At 58.8% G+C, this 24,432-nt stretch overlaps 1 protein-coding gene across 1 annotated transcript in view; it reads left to right on the plus strand.

Annotated features, from left to right (window-relative positions):
- The first annotated feature begins 14 nt into the window (after positions 1–14).
- Positions 15–24,432, plus strand: part of TTYH2 (tweety family member 2) — a 38,012-nt gene continuing 13,594 nt past the window's right edge. Inside the window, exons 1-6 of the mRNA XM_029928659.1 lie at positions 15–172; positions 7,545–7,717; positions 12,475–12,586; positions 17,303–17,523; positions 21,537–21,632; positions 22,156–22,228. Of these exons, the coding sequence (XP_029784519.1) occupies positions 44–172; positions 7,545–7,717; positions 12,475–12,586; positions 17,303–17,523; positions 21,537–21,632; positions 22,156–22,228 (804 nt within the window). The 5' untranslated portion in view covers positions 15–43. The remainder of the gene's footprint in view (positions 173–7,544; positions 7,718–12,474; positions 12,587–17,302; positions 17,524–21,536; positions 21,633–22,155; positions 22,229–24,432) is intronic.

Below are 24,432 nucleotides of genomic sequence, written 5' to 3' on the forward strand. Positions count from 1 at the left end.
TGGGAGCGGCGGCCGCAGCTGGCGGGCGCACTCCGGCCGAGCCATGCCGGCCGCGCGCGTGGAGTACGTCGCGCCCTGGTGGGTGGCTTGGCTGCACAGCGTCCCCCACCTGAGCCTGCGCCTGCAGCCGGTGGACAGCACATTCGACCCCCGCGATGAGAATTACCGGGAGGTGAGTCCTGGCCACGGCCGGCACCTCAAGCCCCCGTGGCACCCCTTTCCCCGCCCGGCCCGCCGCGGCCCACACGCCTCCCCCGCCCGCCCCCCACTCTCCCCCGCGACCTCGTCACCCCTCTCCCTTTCTCCCCCGGGACGCTTGGCCACGGCCTTCCCGTCTGGGAACCTCGTGGGCCGGGGAAACTGGAAAGATTCGGAGTTGTGCCCAGGATGGGCCACGGGGAGGAAGGGTGCGGCGGCTGCGCGCGGGGGCGGGGGCCGAGCGCGGGGGAGCGGGTGTCTGAGCGGGTGCCCAGGCAGCTCCCGAGCGAGCTTCGGGGATGCCAAAGGCGCCTCGGGCTTTCCTTCCGTCTGCGGTTCCAAGACGGGCGCTCTCTTTCCGGGTGTGTGTCGCCTGAGAGGAGTTTGGGCACAAACTGACGTGTCTCCCCGAGTTCAGCTCAGCAGCGCCCCTCCCTCCGCAGCCCTGCCTGCGGGGCGAGAGGCGATGCGGACCCCTCTGCCTGAGCCCCTCCGGACCGCTGCAGGGATGGTGGAGGCGTCTGAGAGAGCGGCCCGCGGGGGGGGGGGGGGGTGATTTCCCCGTGGTGCGCGGAGAACCCACAGCCACGTGTGGGCAGCCCCAACTCACACCAGCGCCTCCAGCCCCCTCCCCCCTTGCTCTGTACAAACGCACCAAGGTCCTGGATTTCTAGGGTCTTGGCTTCGTGGCCGGCCACTCCCCTCATCTTTGCATTCTGCCCTTTCCCTGCTCGGCCGGTCCTCCCCTCTGCGTTTCTGTACTGCCCTAGGGGGAGGGGCTTCCCAGACCCCCAGGCCCTGGCGGAGCTGCACTTTTCTCCTGGCCTTCTGGGTCTGGCCAAGCCCGCCCCGGCCTCCGGTGGCCCAGCTGAGTCAATTCACTGTTGGGTCAAAGATTCAGGCTGAACAGCCCAGGACGGGACCCATCTTGGGACTTTGACCCCTGGTGGCCTTTGCCTGCAGAAGTGTCAGGTTCTCGGGCCTGATCTGCCAGTGTGGGGCCAGTCGGGGCAGAGCGGGGCCCCTGCTGGGTGCGGGGAGCTGATCCGGAGGCTGAGCCTGGAGTCAGATGGTCCCTGCCCTCCGCCCCCCAGGCCTTTCTCCTGCAGGGCCCGGGGGATCCCGATCTGGCAGGAGTGTGTGGTTCACCAGTGGTGACTGGGAATCTAATAATAACCCCTAGTGTCCCTGTAGCCCTCAGGCCCCAGGCACATAGTGCCAGTCCTTCCAGAAAGAGGAGGCAATAGGATCCCGTCCTGCTAAGAGGCAGTCGGACGGGTTAGCCGGGCTCCCTCCTCCTCCGTGTCTGCCCCTCCCTCTGCCGGAGCCCCGCCTGTGGAAGTCAGCCTTCCCTGAGATCGCGGCCGCCTGGGGATAGGTCCCGGGCGTCTTCCGCTCCCAATGAATGCATGAAAAGAGGCGGATATGATTTCTGAGACAGCTGTGTTGTTGCGTGTGTGTGTGTGTGTGTGTGTGTGTGTGTCCCAAATCCTGCGCCCCAGATCCTGCACCCAGGGTCTCCAACCATAATTTTCTCCCCTCCATGGGAGGAAATCTAAACTGGCTGGGTCAAGAAGAACTTCCAGGGGTGGTGGGGGGGAGGTAGGGCACTTCCTCCTCTCCCTTACCATCCCTTCCCCCATTCTGTGGCCCCAGAGACAGCGGCTGTCCAGCCAGCAGCTGTAGCTGGTGGGGCCTGAACCTCCCCGACCTCACTCAGCCCCATGGACAGGTGGCCGCTGGGCCACAGGGACCCACTCACAGCCCGTGCCCCCCTCCTCCTCGGGTTTAGACCCTGGCACACCGTACTGGGCATCAAATGAGTCCCAATGATGAGTGGCCCGCCTGGCCCTCCTCCTGAGGGCACCCCGTGGGATGTGGGTGTGGTGGGCCAGGATGGGAAGTGGGGCCGGGGTGTTATTTAAGGTGGCTCATACTTGGCTAAGTTCCTCAGCGTCCCACCAGGGGTCCCTCCTGGAAGTCCCTTTCCTCCCAGGTGGCAGGTCACTTAACACTGGATCAGGCACCTTCTGCTGTCAGTCATCTGAGTGCTCAGCAAGCTTGACTGGGGCCAGGGCTGTGCCAGGCATGGGGTCACATGATCGCCAAGGCTTCTGGGCTCACCCGCCACAGCCGAGTAGGTGGGGCGGGGGCTCTGCCATCCAGCTGTCTGAGCTGGAATCCCAGTTTGATCACTTGCTGTGCGTCATGCCAGGTGTCTGTACGTCTCTGAGCCCCAGTTCCCTCATCTGCAAGTGCTGAATGAGACGCTGCATGCAACACGCTTAGTACATAGAGGGCCCGTAGCACATAGTGGGATCCAGTGATACACATCATTAGACCGGCTTGAGGTTCAGGAACGTGTCCCAGGACGGTGCTCCTCTCGGACGGTGCTCCTCTCGGACGATACAAAGGAAGGAGATGTTCTTGTACAGACACTGATCAGGGAGGAGCTAACTGATGCCCCCAGTGTCCACATGAACGATACGGTGATACAGTGCGTGAGTGTGTGCACCAAAGACTAAGTGGGGGTGCAGGCCCGGAGGAAAGCTCTGGAAGGCAAAGCCGTGCAGGAATTTGGAAGGAGAGGGAGCTCTTAGATGCGTGGAGATGACAAACTAGCAGCTCGCCTGGTGACCTGGACTATCCTGAGCAAATTCAGCTTCCAGAACATGCCTGGGGAAGCAGGGGCTCCCACCCACTTTCTGGAGTCTTGGGGAGCAGTGAAAGCCTGCTGAGGGTTGAACCTTTCATCCCTCCTCCACCCCGCCCTGTGGACTTGACCCTGTGCCCCCAGCTCCAGCTCCAGTCTGTGTGTGCAGAGGGGAAGGCGCCCCTGGACCTCAGCCTGACTTTCTCACCTTTGATGGAGAAAACGCCCACGATCTAAAGCTTGTGGCCGGTGCCTGGCACCTCATAAGTTGCTACGGGCAGGAGACCCCAGCTGGCCAGGTGTCCACGGGGTAGAGCTGGGGACACAGAGAGCACCGGATGCACAGACAGAACACCGGATGTGTCTCCTTCCCAGAACAAGCTCCTTGGGTTCCTTCCTTCAGCTGTGTCTTCACCCGCCCCCCCCCCCCCCCCCCCCCCCCCCCCCCCCCCCCCCCCCCCCCCCCCGCCCCCGTCCCGCCGCTTCAGGGAGACCAGATGCTGATAAACTGACGTGCTTGAAGCGTCTTAGTAAAAAGTTCCAAACACTGTGCAAAGGCTCTCGGTGGCCACGGTCAGCGTGCAAGAGCCACACGTGTGCTTCCAGTGCCACCTTTCCTTTCCCTGCATCAGGAGACCAGCTGTCCTTTCCGGACGTGCATGGTGACAAAGAGGAGAGGTTTTCGACTTTTTACTTTCAGACCGGCATTTCCATGCGTTAGTTTTGGATGGTGGTTCAGTTCATAGGCTCCCCATTAAGTCCCAAGTGTATGACCTCAGGCCAGGGGTGGGGACAGCGTGGGGGCCGGACCCAGAACTACAGGGCTCCCCCCCACCCCCTTCCTTGGGGGCCTCTCAGGAGGAAAGCACCGGCTGGGAGCCCAGCCGAAGAGCCAAACTTGGAATGAGGAAGCCCCATTCATCCAGTTTGAACATTGAGTCATGGTCATCAGAGGATCATGCTGTGCCCTACTCCCCGGCTGCGGGGGGGGGGGCTTAACCCTTCCCCCCTGTGCTGCAGCGCCCCTCCCTCTGGCCTCATCCGCAGGCTGGCTCACACTCTAGCTGTCTCCTGACCTCCTGGCAGGCGGGGATGCTCAGACTGTCGCCCTCTCCCCTGCCTCGTGCAGAGGCCCCTCGTGGTCCGTGGTCCGTGTTCCCAGAGTACAAATCAGTCAGTGCCACCCCAGCTTGGGTCCTGAGTTTGTGCTCTGGGTTTCTCATTACAAAGTGACAAAGCAGAACTAGTTCACGTCCCTTTGATGAGGAGAGAGGCTGGAGCCCCGAGGCCTGCTGTGGAGCTGCTACGGGCTGGTGTGGGTCAGGGCTGGTGTGGGGCATGGCGGGGAGGTGGTGGCCACCGGGCACTGGGGGGGGGGAGGCGGTGTGGCTGATGTGGAAACTACTTTCCAGGCTCTGTCAGAGCAACGGACTTGTGAGCAGAGCTCCCAGCTCCCTTTGGAAGGGATGGTTGCTGTCCCCCACCCCCACCTGCCATGCACACACAGACTTGCAGTGTTAATTAGGGGCAGGAAAATAATTGCCCATTCCCGGGGTGCAGGTGACATGGAGGCGGCTGTGGGGTGGTTCTGCTGGTTAGGCTTCCGCTCCCTCCTCTCTCCAGCTCCTCCTCCCTCCTCTCCTATCTTCCCCAACTTCCTCCTTTCCTTCCCTGCCCCGCACCCGCCCTCCCCAGACTATCCCACTCTATTTTCCCAGCACCCAGGGAGAGATACGGAAGTGAACTGCTAACCAAAGTGACCCCCTGCATTTGGGTTTCCCAGGCCTGGCCTCTCCCAGGCTGGGCTGCAACACGAGGAACCCACTTGAGGCAGCAGCTGCCCAGCTTGGGAGGCCCTGTCCCCCGGACTGGGCTGTCAGCAGGGCAGGGGGCCGAGGGGCTCTGAGAGCATGACTAGGGGAGCCGGCGCACGGACTAAGGGCAGCAGCTGGCCACCGTTTGCAGAGACTGAAAAGCCACCGACCCACGTCTAGACTACCGCTTAGAGGTCCTCCCTTGCTGGGTGGGGACACATGGCAGAGTGGTGGCTTTTCCGGCCTGGGAGAGACTGGGAAAGGGGCTGGCCAGGAGGCCAGCTAGAAGTCAAGGGTAGCCAGGAGGTGGTCTGGGTGTTACCCACTCTCTGATGTATACAAAAGGTCTGTCTGGGTTTTGGTTGCTTTTTTTTTCATTAGGAACAACTTAAAGGAAAGTGCACACTCTGTCTGTCTCTCTTTCCCCACTTGCTAGCACACACGCGCATGCACTTATTTTTCTCTCTAAGAAAAAAAGAAAGAAAGAAAAATAAAAATATAGGTGGGCTTCTCTGACTTTGAACTTGAGGTCTGCCACTGGCCTGGCCTGTCTCTCCCACCGCTGTGTCCGTGAGATCGCCATTGGCCGTGAGAAGCTGCGGCTCTCTTCCCACGGCCGCGTAGTATTGCAGTTTATGACTGGAGCACGATGCACACGTATCTGTTTTCTTGGTGGACGTTTGCGTTGTTTCTGCTCTTGGGCCGTTCCCGCTGCCGTGAACATTCTTGAACGTACCCTGCAGGGACACAGGCCCTCCTTTGTGTAAAGTAAATAACCAGGAGCGGAATTGCTGGGTTGTGGGCATATGCTCGTTGCGCAGTGGTTTGCGGATTAGCAAGGGGATCCCTGGGTCTTAGCAGAGGGGGCCTCAGGGGCTGCGAGAGGGTGGCCAGGACAAAGCATGGCTTTTCTGTCCATTCCTCAGCCAGAGAAGGCCCTGTGTAGCCTGGCCCTGCTAAGCAAGTGTGTTTGAAGAAAATGTTAAGCTGCTGGAAAAGGTTTGGGAAAGTCTCTCGACACTAGCAGGTGCTCCCAGACTTGAGTGGGACACAGGTCTCCTGGGATCATCCCTAGATGCATTCTGACTCCCTGGGGTCCAGAATGAGGCTTGAAACCCTGCATTTCTAACAAGATTCTGCATTCTAAGAGAGGCCAGTGTTGAGCGGGCTGGTGAACTTCACTTTGAGTAGTGAGCCCCTAACATCCGTCTTCCTTGGCCCCTTTCACCTTGGCCTGGGTCTGCAGGACCCTCCCGTGAGGACTCGTGGGCTGGGGGCAGGAAGGTGGCAGCTCCTTTCTACTGTCTCACCTGGGTGGGGGCCTCCCAGGTCAGTCACGGGACAGGCCATGCCTGGCCACATGATGAGGACTTCAGGGACACTTCTGCAGCGGTGATGTGCTCTGATCCACTAGGCCTTCCCAGCTGCCGGGAGGGGGGCTTCCTGTCCGCACTGCTGAGGGAGGGAGGCGAGCGGAGAGGCGAGTTCCTGCAACACCAGTGATGTGTTTCTCCCAGGTGGAGGTGAAGCAACGCTACGGTCCCTCCGGCATCCCCGTTCCCAAATGAACCATCGCTCCTGCCACTTCTGGGCTGTCCCCACCATGCTATCCATGAGGCTTAGAAGCCTGCAGGTGCAGGTGACCGGCAGAGTAGCTTGAGTCAGGGTCCCCGAGACATCTCAGGGCCAAGCAGCCAAGCAAGGAAAGACAGGGCTGACCCAGCAGGTGCCTCACTTCTCCGAGCCCCTACCCTCCCCCGCAACGAAAATGGCCCCCAGCCTGAGGACAGCAGAGCCCAGCCTCTGTTTTGCAGGGTCGCCTCCTGTGTGTGCACAGCCCTGCACAGGTTGGGTCTCCCACCTTAGACCAGGAGGTCCTGGTCATCCACACCAGCATTAGGGCTCCCTGAAACGGGCTCCCACCCCAACAGTCCCATCCCGGACTGGAGTGCTGGGGGCTCCAGACCAGGGACCACGGGCGGGTGCATGGGGAGCAGGGGGAGGCTGTCAGCTCAGGAGCCTGACTTAGGGCCAGGTCCAGCCCTGGCTGCCGGCCACCAATCCTGGGGGCATCTGGTGTCCATCTGGCTGAAGCCAGAGACTGGAGGGCAAGGAGGGGGTTGTTTCGAGGCTGCCTGGCGGACGGCAGCTCACTTTGCAGGACCCCAAAGTGCTCTGCTGGCCTGAGACGGCACCTCCTGCCGCCTTCAGAATTTTGGGCTTTGAAGCTGCCCTTGGCACCTGGCAGACGCCTTTCTCTTTTTGGATTTAGTGAAAGAGACCCCACGGGGGCATGTCCTGACTTCTCCCCTCCCCCTCCAGCACAGTGCTGGCTTCTGGAGGAACCCCAGCATCTAGAACAAGGCTCAGAGGAAGCAGAGGCCCCAGGCGTCCCTTCCTGGCTCTGTCCCAGGTTCCAGGTGGCTTCCAAGACATCCTGCCCAAGCCCTGTGGCCTCCAGGAGGCCACAGCCCTCAGACCCCTGTGGATGTCCCTTTCCCTGTCTGTCCCCCAGTCACGCAGCTCATCACCCACAGCCCCCACTGCCAGCTGGAGGTTCCTACTCGCCTCTTGAAGGTTGCAGGGCCTGGTCCGTATCTTCATGCAGGGGCACAAGCCACCAACCTGAGCCCAGCTCCTTCTCCCTCACATCTGCCCCCATGCCTCCTGCCCAGCCTGAGTGCCAGGTGCCATGTGTATGAGGCAGGAGCCTCAACTGTGGGAGGAGGGAGGAAGGGCAGAGGAGGGGTCAGGTGACTGACCACATGCAGTCACGGTTCCTACACCCACAGCCCGAGTGGGAGCTCAGGGCCCTGGGGCAGGGCAACTCCTGGACTCACCATGGGACCAAGCAGTGACATCCGGCATCTCCTCTGCAGTCACTGATGTTCCTGGGGCTGCTGGCCGCCGTCTGCCTGGGCCTGAACCTCATCTTCCTCACGGCGTATGTGGTCTGCGCATGCTGCTGCAGGCGGGACCAGGTCGTCCAGACCAAGCGGCGCCACTCCTGCTGCGTCACCTGGACGGCGGTGGCGGCCGGCCTCGTCTGCTGGTGAGTGTCCCCATGCGCTGGGTGCCGCATGTGCACGGGGGGCAAGGCGGGCACAGTGCCCGTGGGTGGAGGAGTGAGCTCATGTGGGCCTGACCGTGTGCGTCGTGGTGACCGTGACCCCCGCTTCCTCTCCCGCCACCACCAGCTGGCCCCTCACCGAACGCCAGGAGGTTCGTCTGTTGTCTGGCCACGTCCTCCTGACCGAGCTCCGGGTACCTTGATGGCAGAGCCTTGCACAGGGAGAAGGCTCTTCTGGCCAAGCAGCGGGAATCAGATGGGTGGGATGGTGAAGGGGGTCTCCCCAGTGTGTCCCGGCCCTGGTGCAGTCCTGTGGGCCCCGTTGGCAGCTCCTAGAGCAGTTTACCAGACGGCGTTCCTGGGCAGAGGGCGCGTCTGCTGTCTGTGTCCGGGCGCCCTCCCAGCTGGTCTGCGAGGTCAGAGAAAACCTCACCGCCGTCTCCATCAATCCCATCTTCTCAAGAGATCAGTAGCTCTTGGTGCCCTCAGACGGCGAACAAGGATTTCTAGCTCCGTGCGAGAGCCCCACACCGCCCAGGCGGAATCCACACACATGCTGCTCCGTTTTCCGGAGTTGCTTGTACGTTTCTTGTTCTCGTATCTACAGAGGTTTTTTCCAAAAGCCTCGGATCCACCCTGAGGCGCTCCTGGGGGGTGGTGACCCTCGAGGCGTAGAGACCCTCATTCCCAATTGTCCGTTGGATCCAGGAACACACAGTGTGGCTGAGCCCTCTCGGCTGTGGAAGGAGAGGCAGGGGGCGCAGTGGTCCTGGGGATGAGGATACCTTAGCCTCACTTCTCTACTGTGGTCTCTCCTCCGTTAGAGCATGCTCACAGCGTGTCCTGCATGCGGCCTGAGGGTCCTCTAGTCCAAGATACGGAAGCAGCAAGCATAGCAGTGATGCCAACGTGCTGAGCGCTAGGGCTGGGGGGAGGGGGCGGGGGACACGCCGCCGGGTCCTAAATCATAAACTGCCTGAGTCAGGAGTTCAAAGACGAGTCTGACTCCCCACAGAGAGGAGCTCCCACAAAGTAACCAGAATAAAGGCCTCCCGCTGGAGGGCGGGAGGGGGGCACAGGGAGCGGGAGACCACGAAGGAGCCTGTAGCGCTTACCCCACAGCAAGGGCTCGCTGTGTCAACTCGGATTAAAAAAAACAAAACAAAACAAAAAAACACAGCTCTGCGAATGACAGAAGAATGCTTTGGAACAGTAAGAATGACTTCGGAGGGTCAGTTCTAATAAGCGATAATTACCAGCTGTTTAAGGAAAACTCAGAACAGAAGTGAAGCGTGTGGTATGACTCACTCTTCAACATTCTACGTGCTGTTTGCACCAGGCGAGGGCGAAGCGGTAAGAAGCACGGGTGCTAATTCTGCCTTCTGTGGCTCTGGGTCCACTGGGAGAGGCTGAGGATCACACACTGTTTACAATTACAGACTGAATTACATGGAGGAAAGGAACAAGCATAAAGTTGGATGGCCGACTCGAGTCAGGCGTTACTGGGTGATGAGCACCGAGACCCATAGGGTGACCAGGAAAAAGTGGGGGCAAGGTAGGAGGAGATACTTCCAGCTGGAAGAAAAGGAGTGTGTGCAAAGGCCCTGTGGCAGGAGGGAGCACAGAACATGTAAGGAATGGAAAGAAGCCAGGGAGGCTGGAGCAGAGAGAGCAGATGAAGGGGCTGGGGTGGAGGTGCTCCAGGGTCTTGGGGAACAGCAGTGAGGGGAATGGTCAGCAGTCCCCTTCCCTGGGGCTGTGCTCAGATTGGTAGGAGTTGAGAGGTAGAGTCAGGGAAGGGGAGTAGAAAAAGCAGGAGTAGAGGGACACAAGGTGAGGTCAGGAGGATCAGGAGGGAGGGGTTGTGTTGAGCTCTGATAGTAAAGATCCCAGAGAAGAGAGGAGATTCAATCCATAGAAGAAAGAACCAGCAGCAGGTTCCTGAAATGAAAAAAAAGGGACATGAGGAGACTTCCTTGTGTTTCTCTGTTTGGGAGACAGTAGTCTGATAGCTGGGAAAGACAGGTTTTATTCTGTCTCTTTCCTCAAACAGAATGGTCCGTGTGGCCCCGGCAGGACCCATGACACCCGGAGGGAGCTGGGAGGCCCACATAAACAGCCGGGGCCGTGTCTGGTCTTGGAAGACCAGGCGCCCTCCTGGGTCAGCTCCGATAAATCCAGACTCAGAGAAGGCGGAAAATTAGAATACCTCCAGTCTCCCAAACAAGGCAAGGGATGCAAAAGCGTTCAATCCCCAGAAAACACTAGATCCTGACGCAGGTAAACTAAAGGAGGAAGTTAGAAACACAAGGAGCAAACAAAAGGTATTTTTCAGAGCATAATAAAGCATTTTTTTTAATTTTTATTTTTTTGAGAGAGAGACAGAGCATCGAGCTGGGGTGGGAGGTGGGGAGGGCAGAGAGAGAGAGGGACACACAGAATCCAAGGCAAACTCCAGGCTCTGAGCTGTCAGCACAGAGCCTGACACGGGACTTGAACTCTCGAACCGTGAGATCATGACCTGATCTCGGACACCAAAGTCGAACATTGAACCAACTGGGCCACCCAGGCGCCCCTAAAGACTTTTTTAAAAAATAAAGTCCCTAAATGGAAAAATCATCAGACTACAGCGCATCCAGTGTCCAAGTATCTCAGCTGGGCATGAGATCCCCGTGGCTGTCGTGGAAAAATACGGACTGGACGGTGGTGCAGTGAAGTGGATTCAAAGCTGGTTGAACACGTTGTTGACCGAACGGAATACACAGCAGGACGCCAAACGGTGGCAGCGTGTGTACGTGTCTGTGTGTGACACACAGGACGTGGTAGGAACTTTGCTTTCAGATCAATGCACGTGTTCAGAGCACGCTGACACTGTGGGCGCAGTGGCGCCCCTTCCTGCACTTTCCCACGCGCTCCAGGTGATTCTGTGCTGTGGTCCATGAGCCACATTCCAAGAAACACTGAGCTCAGGGCTGAGCCCACCCTGGGAGGAGGTTTCTGTGAAATGTCCCAGGGCCTCCTCCCTAGATCTGCCCTCGTTAAGGAGCAAAGAAAACATGTAAGTGTGCGTGCATGTGCATTCATCCCCCCCTCCCAGAGTTAGTGTTTGTTCTGGGTGAAATCTCGGAGGCTGCTCAGGGAACCTTCAGATGTACCCACCCCCCCCCCCAGCGGCAAGGGTCAGATGCAGTACGGCAGATGACGTAGGCGAGATAGGCGAGATTTGAGATGATTCATCCCGGCTGGAATGTTGGACTAAAACCAACTAGATGCGGTTTCACAGGGATAGATTTAAAGTTCTGCTTTTGCTTGAAACTAAACGAAAAATCAGAGCGGCACTCCAGGAAGGTGGGGAGATGGGGCTTGGCGGCAGTTCTCGCGGGGAGATGGGGGGGGGCGGGTCGGCAGTGGGGAGAGGGTGGCTGCTAGGGCTTAGCCCCCAGTGCTCGGAGCCGGGTGGACCCCTGGCTGTGGGTGCCTCAGCCAGAAGCCGTGTTTAGGAGTGACAGTGACGGATTGGAGGGGTTGAACCTGGTGGACATTGATGATGGGGATCAGGGTCTGGAGGGCACGTGTCTGACATAAAGCAGGAGGGAAGGGGTGACGTGGGGCCACATTCCGATGTCTAAGGGGTGTCCTGCAGAATTGGAGGCTTATTCCTGGCCGCCCCCAAGGACAGTCGAGAATGAGCAGGCGAGTGGTGTGAGGACATAGGCTTTACGTCCACGTAAGAAGGAACTTTCTGCCAGCTGGAAGGTTTCAGTACGGCAGGTGGCCCCATGGGTGCTGAGGGGAAGCAGGGGGAAAGCGTAGGGAATGGTAGAGGAGAGGCCCCAGCTCCTGGAGGTTTCAGGAAAGACTTCAGTGGTCCCTCAAGCCTCCCCAGGACAGTCCCCTAGGGAGCAAGTGAAGGTGCAAGTCCCAAATCTACTGCAGCAGAATCCCTAGGGCCAGGCTGGCAACGTTCCCCTCTTTGGAGCTGCTGGACTCGAAGACAGTAGTAGTATTCCGTGCCTAAAGGAAATGTACTGTAGAGCTAGTCAGCCAGGCCAGGGACAAGGTAGCTGTGAGCCTTCGCCCCCATCCCCCTCACCTGCCAGAACTCCCTCCCATCCCTTCCTAGGGAGGAAAGAGCTCCTTACTCAAAAAACTGCTTTCCACGGATATTTAGGGCAGCTCTGTTCATAATCACCAAAACTTGGGAGCAACCAAGTGCCCTTCTGTAGGTAAATGGGTGAATCCAGACAATGGACTGTTATTCAGCACTAAGAAGAAATGAGCTCTCGAGCTGTGAAAAGACATGGAGGAACCTTAAACATGAATCGCTGCGTGAAGGAAGTGGTCTGAAATGGATGTACACTGTCTGATTCCAACCATATGACATTCCGGGAAAGGCAAAAACTATGGAGACAGTGAAAAATCGGGCTTGCAGGGGAGGGAGGGATGGAACAGTGGAGCAGAGTTGAAGGGCGGTGAAACCCGTCGGTAGGATGCCGTAACAATGGATATGTGTCCTACGTTTGTCCAGACCCACGGAACGGACCAGAGCAAGGGTGATCCCTGTGCTAAGCCATGGACTCAGGGTGATAGTGACGTGTCAGCATAGGTGTTCTCAGTGGCACGGGGTATATGGAAAATCTCTATACCTCTGCTCAGCTTTTCTGTGACTCTGCCCTAAAAAATACTGTATTTAAAAAAAAAACTGGGTCTCACCTCTCTCTTTGGGGTCTCGCCTGTAGTGCTGCGGTGGGCGTTGGTTTCTATGGAAACAGCGAGACCAATGATGGGGTATACCAGCTGATCTACGCCTTGGACAACGCGAACCACACCTTCTCGGGGATAGATGTGCTGGTAAGGCTCAAGGGCAGCAGCTGGCCGGGCCCGGGCGCAGCCCGTGAGGTCAGTGTGCTCAGAACAAGGGCCCCAGTCACAGCCCGGCCAGCCTGGCTCGGGGGGTTGGGAGGGGCGGTTGGAGCGGACACCCCTTGGGGCTGTGGTTGGTTCTGCTGGGAGTAAACAGGCAGTTTCTGCTCTTCGGGCAGGGAGGGGAGTGAGGATAGGTGTTAGGAGGAAAGGAGAAAGGCCGACCGGGTCCTGGGACTCCAATCCCGTTCACTTCCGGAGGGCTGAGCACCATTTGTCCAAGGAGAGCCTGAATGTGGCACATCAGCCCCGTGGTATTTGATGTTCAGTTCAAGGGCTATGTATGAGGTGCCATGAGGTCCAGAAGATGTCAAAGTGTCAAACTCTTCAAAACCAAGTGAAGCGCCCTAGGTGGGGGTAAGATAAGGTGTCCTCGGGCTCTGGCATCCAGCTGCGGGCTCAGGGCCAAGGACAGTGCCGGCGGCCAGAGGAGGGGTCCATATTTTCTGGCGCTGACCTTGGCCCCCTGGCCTCCAAATTGCTTGTCACCCTCGCTGGCCTGGAAACTTGGCCAGTCTCCAGGTAGCCCCGGTGCCCCTAAGAGCCAGGCTCCGCTAGAAAAGGCAAAGTGCAGTTTTCAGAGAAGCCAGTCCTTGGACATCCACACCATTCCCAGTCCCCTCTGGACAGGGTCCCCTGCAGAGGGGTGACCTCTGCAAACAGCCAGTCTGTGTCTTTGGGCAGCCTCACCCACAAAGTCCAGCCCCAGCCAGAGCATTTGGACTTTGCCCTGGTACTGGGTTCCGGAAGAGGATTGGACCTCACTGCCCCCTCCTTCTCCGTAAGCTCCTCTAAGACCTTAATCCCTCAGCAGCCCTTGGCAGGGATCAGTGGTGTGCCTTAAAGAGACAGCACCCAGAAAGGCTGCTGACGTGGCTCTGGCCTCAGGGAAAGCCCTTCTGGGGCACTGAGGGTCACATGCCAGACCGGGGTCCACCTGTCCTGCAGCGCCCGTCGGTCCACCCCTTGCATCCACCAGAATCCACCCCTGGGAGACTGAGTCATCCAGACACCATGCAGAGGCAGCTCTTTGGGACGAGGGTGGGCGGCTGGGATGTGGAGCCGAACACAGCCTGACCAGCCCTGGAGGCATGGCGGGTCCACACCTTCTGGGCCCCCCGCCCCCCACCTCTGCTCCGGTGGGGAAGGGGCTCTGCAGTTACTGCTCTAGGCTCTAACTCCCATCTCCCACCAACACCAGACCCCCTAGAGGAGGAACCTAGTCCAGAAAGGAGAGTCCCTTGCCCAGGGAAGCCCCTGAGACATGACCTGCTCTAGGTGACTAGGGCCATCCTGATGGGAAAGGCTGAATTCTTCCTGTCCTATAAGATGGGAATGAATATACACACGAAACAAGCTAAGAACAAGCCCCCAGGCTGGCCTGTCTGCCCCAAGGACTGAGTGCTCCAGGCCAGGTTTGGACATTCCAGAGCAAGTCTCGAGTCTCCAAACTCCCCCAGGTTCCCAAAGGGAAGGGGTCTGTGTGTCCCTCTCATCTTGGGTGAACCGTTTCTGAAAGTCGAGGTCAGGAGTCCAGAGTATTTTGATGGTCCAGCCAGCTGGGAGCTCCCTCCATGCTGCCCAGGACCACTGCCTGCCACCTCTGGGGGAGCCCAGAGGGCCTCCGATGGAAAGGCCGGGCTCTGGGCCCTTGCCAGGGCCTGTGGGGCTGGTTTGGGCCTCAGGGTGGGCATCCACTGCTCCGGGTCCCAAGGGCTGCAAGGGAGGCAGCAGAGTTTGGAGGGCTCCCCAGACCCAAGGGGTGAAGGCCGACATCAGAGCAATGATGTTCAGTGAGATGATGCCGGTGAAAGTGCCTGGTAATCTACAAAGTCCCCCCACGTGGGGTGACTATGATAATGAGTACCATTATTATAATTACTGTAATTATGTATGTTCCTGTAATCAGTGTGAAGGAGAGAGGAGGGTGGGGTGGGGGAGGACAGGACTCCCAGGACAGATCAGGCAAGCCAGAGCTGAGCCAGAGCAAGATGAACTGTTCAAGGTGCTCCTGGACGGGAAGCCCCACCCCTGCACCCTTCTGCCCTGAGGACCCCAGTTGGGGATGGGAGGGGCCACAGCTCAAGGCTCAGGCCGAACCGGCGGGTTCAGGTCAGCTGCACATTTTGATTTGGGGGTTGGTCAGAAAGGGTCGTTTGGGAGTGCCGGGGGTGGGGACAGGGGTCCTCTCTCTGGTGCAGTGCCCCCCATCCACCTCCTCTTCTTCAGTGAAGGGGGCCTGGGCTCTAGCTACTCACCCAGGGGACCAGGCGCACCTCGAACCCCTCAGGATCCCAGCTTAAAATAAGGGGCCTGTGAGCTTGGCTGATTCAGACTTGAGCCACCCGCTCCAGTGGCCAGCATGGCTGCTCTGGGCTTTCCCGTTAGATCCCCAGCAAGCCCACGGGCAGCCGCTGGGTGAGGAGTCCAGGGCACGGGGTTGGAAGCCAGTGTGTTTTGGAACCAGAACTTGAACCCAGGTGTTCTGGTCTTAGCCCCTCCCTTCAGGATCTGAGATGGGGGCCCTCCCCTCCACCTGCAGAGCCTCCGCCCCTCTGCCCCCTGTGTGGCTGCCCTTCTAGAGAACCTTATTAAGTAGAGACACTTCCTCCCTTCTCGAGGTTTTCAAACTTGAGTGCCTGATGAACACAGGTTGCCGGGACCCTCCCCCAGAGTTTCTGATTCTGTAGGTCTGGCACAGGGCTGAGAATTTGCATCTGACCGCCCAGCTGCCAATAGGCCAGGGACCATGGCTCCATCCTCTGGGAAACACCTGCTGACTTGCCCCAACCCCGGCCCAGCCCAGGGAGCTGAGCGAGCCGCCCCTGTTGTTCACAGAGCTTGTCACCGGGGTGGCGGAAAGCTCTGTCCCAACTCCGGGACATCCCTGGTGTCTGTCCCTTGGGAGCTCTGTGTCATTGCTTAGTGAGGCCCCGGGTGGGGGCGGGGGGGAAGGGTGAGCAGGCAGTAGAGTGGAGTGGGGAACGGGGGGCGGGCTGTAAGCAGGTCAACATTATGATTTTAATTATTTTATTGCTGTTACCTTTGGGAGGACGTCAGGAGGGAAGTGAGGGGCCTGATGGATGTTCTCCTGGCTTTTGTTTTTTTTTGCAAGGAGAGATTTAAGAAATCAAGAAGTTAAAACTGCAAAGCTATGGAAGGAAAAAAAACACGTCTCTTACAGAAAAAGTTTACAGACCATTTTTAGCAGCCCTTTGCTCTAAAGCCTGTTTTCTGTCCTGGAGGAGTATAAATCTATCCTGATCTTGGTTGACACTTAGTAATAGTGCCTTTTGGACCAATGGTGACAAAACACTTACACGTGGGTCTTACTGAATGGAAGTGGAGAGTTTATGAGGGTGATATTTAGAGAATTCGCTTTTATGTTTTCCTGCCTTCCGTGCGAAGCTGTACACTGCCCGATCCAGACCACCTCTGCCGTCTGGTATCGCTTAGTCCTTAAGCAGCTCGTAGGAATGAGAACAAGCCGGGAAACGGAACAAGCTGCTGACACAGAAAAACAAAACAAAGGGGAACAAAGGGGGCCATTCTCTCTTCTGGAACCCGGAACTCGCAGGGCCGCGCAGATGTGAACACCACCGTGGTGCCCCACACGCTGCCCCACCACTGGTGACCAGGAGTGCCATCTAATGGGCCTTCCCTTCCGGAAGCTTCTGTCCCTTCTCCTGGCGTTTAATCTTCCTTCCAGACCCCGGGGGACTGAGGCGGTCCGAGGATTAGCACACACTCCGCCCTCCAGCCGGGTCTGCTGGTTGGTTTGGCCAGTTTCGACAACAGAGCCTTCTGTCCCCTTGCCGCCAGCACGCGGGCTCAGGGCAGGCGTGGAGAGACAAGCCCAGGGTCCCCAGGCTGCATCTCTGGGTCCGGCGGGAACCCTGCGTCTGGGCTGTTTGGATCAGACTCTACTTGTGGCTTCTTCTTTGAAAGCCAAGGACAGTTCCTGCCTTCGCCCTTCCCTCTGTACCTTTAGGAAGAAAGCTGTTCCTTCAAGGGTCCGCTCAGCTCCGGGCCCTCGAGGCCCAGCCCCGGGAGGAAGCCCGTCCATCCACCAGGCTGGACAGCTGCAGCAGGGGCGGGTGCATGAGGCCACAGAGCAGGCCCCGATTTCCCCCTGTCACTTGGCCGGGCTCTTCGGAGGCAGGATCGGTCCCATCTGTGTCATTTCAAAGTGCTATTGTTCTGCCTTCACGCAGGTGTCCCGGGAGCTGTTGCTAGGTCCCAGGACAAAGCCTTCCTCTTGTGAGGCGTTTAGAAATCCCAAAATGCCTGACAAAAAGTCAGGTAGCAACAGAAGGATTTTTCAATGAGATAGTCTATTCCTCAGTCTAAAAAAAAAAAAAAAAAAAAAAAAAGAATTGCTCCTCCAAGGTGTTCAAAGATTTAAAAGAATCTTCGAGGAAGCAAAACAGGTTCTTCTGTTTGTTTCCCCGTTTGGAAGGCTGGGTGCTTGGGGCTGGGGTTAAGGCCAGCTCGGGCCTCCCCTCCCCCCCACGGATGGAGGGACATGAGGCCCCGGGGGGCAGAGGGGATCTGGGACTCTGCCTTCTTGCTCAAGTCAGGATAGGCACATCTCTGGCTTCCTCCCACCCGAGGAGGCCAGACTTAACCCCAGCCTCTCCCCAGGTATCCGGAACCACCCAGAAGATGAAGGTGGACCTAGAGCAGCACCTAGCTCGGCTCAGTGAGATCCTGGCTGCCCGGGGCGATTATATCCAGACGCTGAAGTTCATGCAGCAGATGGCCGGCAATGTCATTGTCCAGCTGTCTGGGCTGCCCGCGTGGAGAGAGGTCACCACGGTGCTGACCGAGGTGTCCGACCAGACCGGCTATGTGGAGTACTACAGGTGAGGGGCCCGAGGGCGGGGTAGCGGGCGCCCTGAGTCTTCCTTCAGCCCCGCCTACACTTGGGGGCCAGGCAGGGAAGGGCCACCAGAAGGCCTTAATAAGCCACGACTGAAATCAGAGCGGTATTGGTGCTGAGGGGCGGTCATGCAAAGAAGCCCCCTTATGTGGGCAGGCCTGGAGGCCCAGAAAGGGGCAAAGGGGCCACGATGTGCCAAGATCCAGTGCTGGAGGCTGGGTCTGGCCCCTGGGGTCTCCTCCAGGGCCAGCATTTTTCCCACGCTGGTGCCGGGTAAGATGCAAGTGCTTTATGGGTCCCTCGCTGGCCAAGGTTTCAGGGGCAGGGTCCCCCACACCTGCAGACTCAGCCCCAGGGGTGCAGGGGGCCAGGGAGATGGTGACCTATCTGCCTGCATAGAGCTTCCCCTCGTGGCAAAGCCAGAGAGGCCCCAGCTTCACTTACGGAGAGCCCAAGGGATGGGGGGCTGAGGGGCAGCACCCCACCTTTCCCACACCCAGCTGTACAAACTCATACCTATCTCCTCTAATCTCTGGGAGCCCGTTGCGTCTCCCTGCCTCCCCGTTCCCCAGACCCCAACGCAGGTGAAGGCACTGGACACAGGTCAGCTGACCAGGGACCAGCTGCCTCCCTCTGTGCAGGATCCCGTGAAGGTCCCTCTGGGGAGAGCCAAGGAAGGAGGCAGCCATCTTGGCTTTGGATGGCTCCCGGCCAGAGAGAGGGGGTCTTCCGATTGAGAAGCGCATGCCACCGTGCCACCAGGGCCCAGCACCTCAACGGAGGGAGGCACTGGGTTGGAGTGAATAAACGAGGCCTGAAGAGCAAACAGCAGCTCTTGGAATCCACCCCTCCCCCCAAATGCATTGGTTCCCCCTCAAGACTCTAGGTCAGAGCCTTTCTCCACTGCCCCGTTGCACAGTTTTACTCTGGTTTTCTAGATTCGTTTCTCCTTTTTGAGAAAGCCCCACCCCGAAGCTGACTAATAACACAGAGGATAGGCTTATGGTGGGACCTCCTGTCCCAGGCTCTCCCTTCCCCTGGGGTAGGATAAAGCCGGACCTGGGCAGTGGAAACACATGAAGTCCCCAGCTCCGGCCGACGCCCCCCACTCATCCCTGCCGCCCATCCGGCCATCACGGATCCAGCTTCCCACCAATTCTTTTTTTTTTGCTGACATTCAAAACTGCCGTTCTCCCAAGTGACAGAAACTCTCGACTCTAAGGACTTGGCTGTGACCCATGACCTAAAACAGCGGCATCTGATTAGTCCTGTGACCTGAGGGCCATCCATTTGTCTGAACGTCTGGAACGGTGCTTAGGGGAGCTCGGGGGCAGGTGGAAAGTGGGTGTCCACTTTGACCCCGCCATCGTCTGTGAGTGGACCCGGAGCAGGACCTCTTACCCCACAAGAGCCTCCTGTGGGCATTAGATAATGACAAAGAGGAAATCAGTCAGAGTTTACGTATCAATAAGGACTTCTTTTTAAGGAGATTTCATTAAAAGTGGGAGGAAGGGTCATGACAAAGCCTATCAGGTGTCTCCGTGTGGGTGACCAGGGGTCCCCCTGACCTCCATCCCCAGGCCCCTTGTTCAGGCTGAGGTAGAAAAGGCCTCGTCCAAGGTTAGCACCCACGCGTGGCCCCTGAAAACCAACGGTGTTCTGTCCCTTCCTTCCTTCACCGACTGTTTGCCCATTTCTGCTCTTGCCTGGGCTGCCTCAACCTAGCCAGCTTTAGGGACTCCTCTGAACAGACTCCCCGTCTTCGCTTTCCAGATGGTTCTAGAGCACAGCCATCCAGCTAAGCACATCTTTTTCAGCACTTGTAGACAAGGCCTGGCTAAGTATTGGAGACCATAAAAGGCCAAGCCTCTTCGAGAGGCTTCTAAGGGGCGTGACCAAGGCATCAGCGGAGCCGGGATCCGGGAGACCTCTGGGAGGAAAGGCCCCGGGTAGCTCCTACCAGAGCCAAGTTCTTGGTTAGAAACACATCCCAGGTCATGGCTGGGCTCCTCTGGGAAAACACATCCGCCTCACAGAACTATTTCCAGGAATTCCTTACAACACGGGGTGCAGATGCAGAGAAAACGCATTGAAACACGATCATGGAGGGCGAGACAGAAGCAATCCTAACCTGATTTCCTGCTGATGTGCAGAGCAGGGAGAGGGGTAATAAGAAACCTTGAGGCCTGAAACAGGAAACCAGGATTTTGAGAGGTGCTGGCGGCTGGCCACGTCTCTTGCGGGAAGACTCACAGATGTGGAGAGTCCAGAGTTCCTGGGCCAGGCTCTCCTCCTCTGGGCCTCATGCAGAATGGGGTCCTCACATGTGCCGTTCCTGAGATTCCTTTCTGCCTTGACTCTAAGGAAACTGGCTCCTTGGTGGAGGGAGGGCCCCGCACTTGCTCCAAACCCCCAGCTCCAGTCCTGAGAGTCCCATAGGCTGTGGTACATCTCCGTGCAGCGAGTCAGGGGGTCTTGATTAGCCCCCTTTCTTGGCACTCAGCCTCCACTCCCAGGACAGGAAGAACGTTGCTTGGCTACCAGGTGGCCTCAGTGTGCTCTCTCCTCCCTCTGGGAGCCACTGTCGCTGTCTTCCAGCTCCGCCCCCTCCCACCTGCACTTTGCATGCCTTCTCAGCTTCCTGACGGTGCTGGCAAAGCAACAAATCATTGCTGGAGAGGATGGGGTCCGTGAGTTTATTTGGCTATTGCATCAAGGGAAATAATCATGATCAGAAGACTTCCCACTACGGGGCCTTGGAGAAGCCCCTCTGTCTGTCCCTTTGGTCCAGCAGTCTCCCAGTGCAGGGCAGACAGAAGTGGCTGCTAGGCGAGGCTGGCACTCTGTTGTTAGGACTCCCCTGGGATCCTGTTTGGAGGCAAAAGAACTAGGGGGCTTTGCTAGCATTGGATCAGCACCTCTGGACTTTGGACGCTCTGGATTCCTCAGCCCCTGCTTTGGAGAAGCAGGAAAGGAGGGACTTTGAAATCCCTCAATGACATCCCTTATTAAGCTTTGCATCTAGCAAGCATTTAATTTTTCATCCAGCCCTGAGACATGAAGGTTCCAGCAGTAAAGGCTTGGAAACTGAGGCTCAAAGGAGGGAAGGGGGTAGCTTGTTAGAGTCTCCCAAATGGTGGTGACTGCCTGTCCCTGTCAGCGCAGCCCTGGGTGGGGCCTGAGGAGTGAGGGGGGCATCTAAGCTCCTTGGTGGTTTAGGAATGAGCCCTCTGCCCTCCTATCGCGGGCACCCCTGGCACTAAGCCCAAGGCCTGGCACAAACATTGCTGAAATGAACCTAACCATTCTAAGCCGTGTGTCCCAGGCCGCTGGGTGGGCACGACGGGAAGCTAGGTTGGGCCTTCATCACAGAAGCGGCAGGTTAGGGGCTTTCTCAGATCTGTAGACATAAATGTTGGCCGTGATCTGACGCTGGGGAGAGTCCTCGAAGCAGCAGGGACCAGGGTCCAAAGCTATGGAACTGGGGGCTGCAGAAAGACCATGGCCACCTGTCCTGTCCAGCGTGGGGCCACTAGCCACAGGCGGTACTGGAATGTAAGTTACTCAAAAGCAACTAAGCTTAGAAATCCATCTCCTCCGTCGCCCAAACCGTATCTCAAGTGCTCCGGAGCCATGCGCAGGCGGGGGCAGATACAGTGGGCCGTGCAGAGATGAGCACGTCCGGCACTGTAGAAAGTGCTGGCGGGCAGTGCTGCTTTAGATCCTCGGCCTGCAGGGGCCGGGGGGCGGGGGGTGGGGGGTGCAGTGGCCCCTGTGTCCGGGCAGAATGGGGGCGTGCAGCCCCGGGAGCCCTTGAGGAGCCTGTCTGCTGCGCACACTGGGTCTTCCTGTCCCGGGCAGGGGGGCACAGCCTCATGTACTCTGCCACTGGCCTGGGGCAGTTTGTCCTGGGGGGGGGGTCGTCATGCAGGTTTCCCCGGTGGGCAGCGCGTGGGGTGACACCTCCCCCCGACCGTCCCTCCCCCGTCCACCCAGATGGCTGTCCTACCTCCTGCTGTTTATCCTGGACCTGCTCATCTGCCTCGTCGCCTGCCTGAGCCTGGCCAGGCGCTCCAGGGCTCTCTTGGCCTCGTGAGTATCCCTGTCGGTGGGCTGGAGAGCAGGGCAACCTTGGCGGGATGACTGTGCCACCATCTGGGAGAAATGGGAACCTGGCCAGCCTCGGAGGGTGTGGTGGGAGGGGGCAAGAACCTGAAGCCGCCTTCCGACCCCTCCTCAGCCCCCAGCCAAGGCAGCCACTGACTTACCATCTGGACTCGGAGCAAGGATTGGGCTTTCCCCCCTGGGTCCCCGCTGCCCCCGAGCCTGAGTGCTGAGCAGCTGAAGGAATGTAGCCCAGGCCTTAGAGCCTCTGCGTCTCTAACCAACACCTCATAGCTTGAGGCCTCGAGGCTGTGTGTCTGTTCAGCCCAGAACCTGTGCTCCAGGCTCCGTGCCTCTCTCCCTGCAGTCAGCGGGCTGATGTGAGAGCCCACCACTGCGAGTGTCAGGGGCCAGGGGCGACAGGGTGGCGGCTAGGAGGAAGGGCACCGGAGGCTGGTGGGGGCACTGCCCTCACCGCGTTCCCGCCTGCCAGCCTGTGCCTCTCTCCCAGGATGCTGTGCTGCGGCGTGCTGGCTCTCTTCCTCAGCTGGACGTCCCTGGCGGCCGACACGGCGGCCGCGGTGGTGAGTTCAGGGTAGGGGGTGGGGGGTAGTCCGACCAGGACTGTCTGTCTGATGGCCTGTTGATGTGTCCCGTCCGGAGTCCCCAGGGTGGGGCCAGCTTCCGGTCTCTGTCCCTAACCTGGAATCTTGGAGCTGAGTGAGCTTGGCTCATCCACACCGGCGCCCTTGCCCTTCCCAGGGAGACAGAGAAAGGAAGAAGCCTGCCCAAGGTCATGAGGGATTTAGGAGATGATGCCTGATGCCTGATCCCTCTCCCACCCGCTGGCCCGTTCCCAGCCGCTGCGGCCACACGGGATGGCCGAGCGACCCCCCTGGGCCTGCAGGACTAACCGGGTCTGGTAGGAATGGGCAGGATCTCAACATCAGGCTGGAGAAGCCTCCGGCTCCAGAATCACACTGCTTGGCCGGCTTCCCTGGGCATCAGGAATGTGGAATGTGGCATTTAGCTTGCCTTCTGGCCCCTTGCCTCGGACTCACACAGCCTAAAACACAATGGTGTATGTTGCTGGATGTGGTGGCTCAAAATGTCTAAAAAGAAACACACAAGGTGGGGGAAGCTTCCTACGTAGGAAGGTGTGGTCTTTAAACACAACTCATGGTCAATTTAAGCTCTGTGCATGAGTTGTTTGCTCACTGACTTCCTGGCTCTGTGGCACTCAGTGGTGCCAGGTGCCCCGGAACCCAGGAGGACATGATGTTTGCTCTTGACATAGTCTCAGCCCACAGAAGACCTGTAGGCAGATCACTGACCTCATGTGAACAGATACCATGGAGGTGCATGCTCTGTGTGTGTGTGTATGTGTGTGTGTGTGTGTGTGTGTGTGTGTGTGTGCATCTGATTCAGGGGCCACAGACTAAGCCCATGACCTGCCTCTGCACTGCCCTAGCTACCTGGGGATAAAAGAATGGTCAAGGGCACCTTCTGGAAGCCCTCTCTCCAAACTCACGACTTGCCCGGGTACTTGGGGGCCAGATGGTCGCTCTGGCCTTGGGCAGTGTGCCTCCATGATGCCCACAGTATGAATGGCCCCTGGTGCTGCTTGGCTCATGGCACCTTCTGGCAGAGCTCATCCAGAAGGGAGAGGAGGTGGGTGTCTCCTGTTTTGTTCCCTGCCCCCACCAGGCAGTGTCCACTTTGAGCAGGAAGGAGAATAAGCAGGCAGGAATCTGTCCCAAGGGCCGGGGCCTCTCCAGATGCAGGGAAGCGCAGGATAGGAGGACCCAGGTCATGCTCCCAAGCATCCTGATGTCATCAGGAGCGAGCGGGTACATAGTCCAGGGGAGTGGCTTCTGGCCCCAGCCACACGCACAGCTGCCTGGCTGACAGCCTCTCCTCTGGGGACACCGACCTTAAGCACAGGGAGAAGACTGCACTAGGCAGGCTTTTTGGGGCCCCTGGGGCAGCCTCTGCCTTCTGGAAGCAGTGGAAACTTCCAGCTTGCTGCCATGAGCTGCCCCTTGGGGGGCAGCTCCCTCCCCGTGGGGGCTTCAGTGTTTGGGGAGGCCAGAGGCGGTTTAATCCCCCAGCTGGGCGCCCTGGGCTGCCAGCTCTGGCGGGCAAGGCCGGTTCCCTCATTGTTGAGTCAGGCCCGTGTGAGAGAGCGCTGTTTGCGAGCTGAATGCGCCTTTGAGAGCGCTGCGGGCCCCTGGCGCATCCTAATGGGAAGCGGGGTGAGGACGAGCTGCTGCGCGGGAGGCGGGCGGCACAGGCTGTTGTGGGAGCCTTTGTGTGGTCCCGCCGCCCTGCCCTGCCCTGGGAGGCCTGCTTGCTTGGCACTGTGGGGCCAGCGAGGACAGCCACCCAGCTCCTCCCCGCCTGTCCCTTCCCTCTCCCCAAGAGAGGACCTCCTTTAGGAAGGAGCTCTGCCCGTCCTCCCCCCCCCCCCCCCCCCCCCCCCCCCCCCCCCCCCCCCCCGCCCAGAACCTGTTCTGAGTAGGATCTGGGGGAGCTGAGCTCTGATCCCAGCGGGCAGCTGAGCAGAGCACTCCCTGTGAATCCCGCCACCCAGGGGGGCGGGAGGGGGGGGGAGCACCAGGCCCGCCTCACCCCTTCCCGACAGGGGACCCCTGGGAAAGTTACTGAAGCTCTCCAGACCTCAGCTTCCAGTGTGAAATGGGGATAGTGCTTGTCCCGGAGGAGAAGGGTTGGGCCTATCAGAAATGTTCAGTAAGCAGTGGCCGTCATTGCTTTGTCGTGCATTTTT

Source organism: Suricata suricatta, chromosome 17, assembly GCF_006229205.1.
Source record: "Suricata suricatta isolate VVHF042 chromosome 17, meerkat_22Aug2017_6uvM2_HiC, whole genome shotgun sequence".
In the NCBI taxonomy this organism is placed as follows: Eukaryota; Metazoa; Chordata; class Mammalia; order Carnivora; family Herpestidae; genus Suricata; species Suricata suricatta.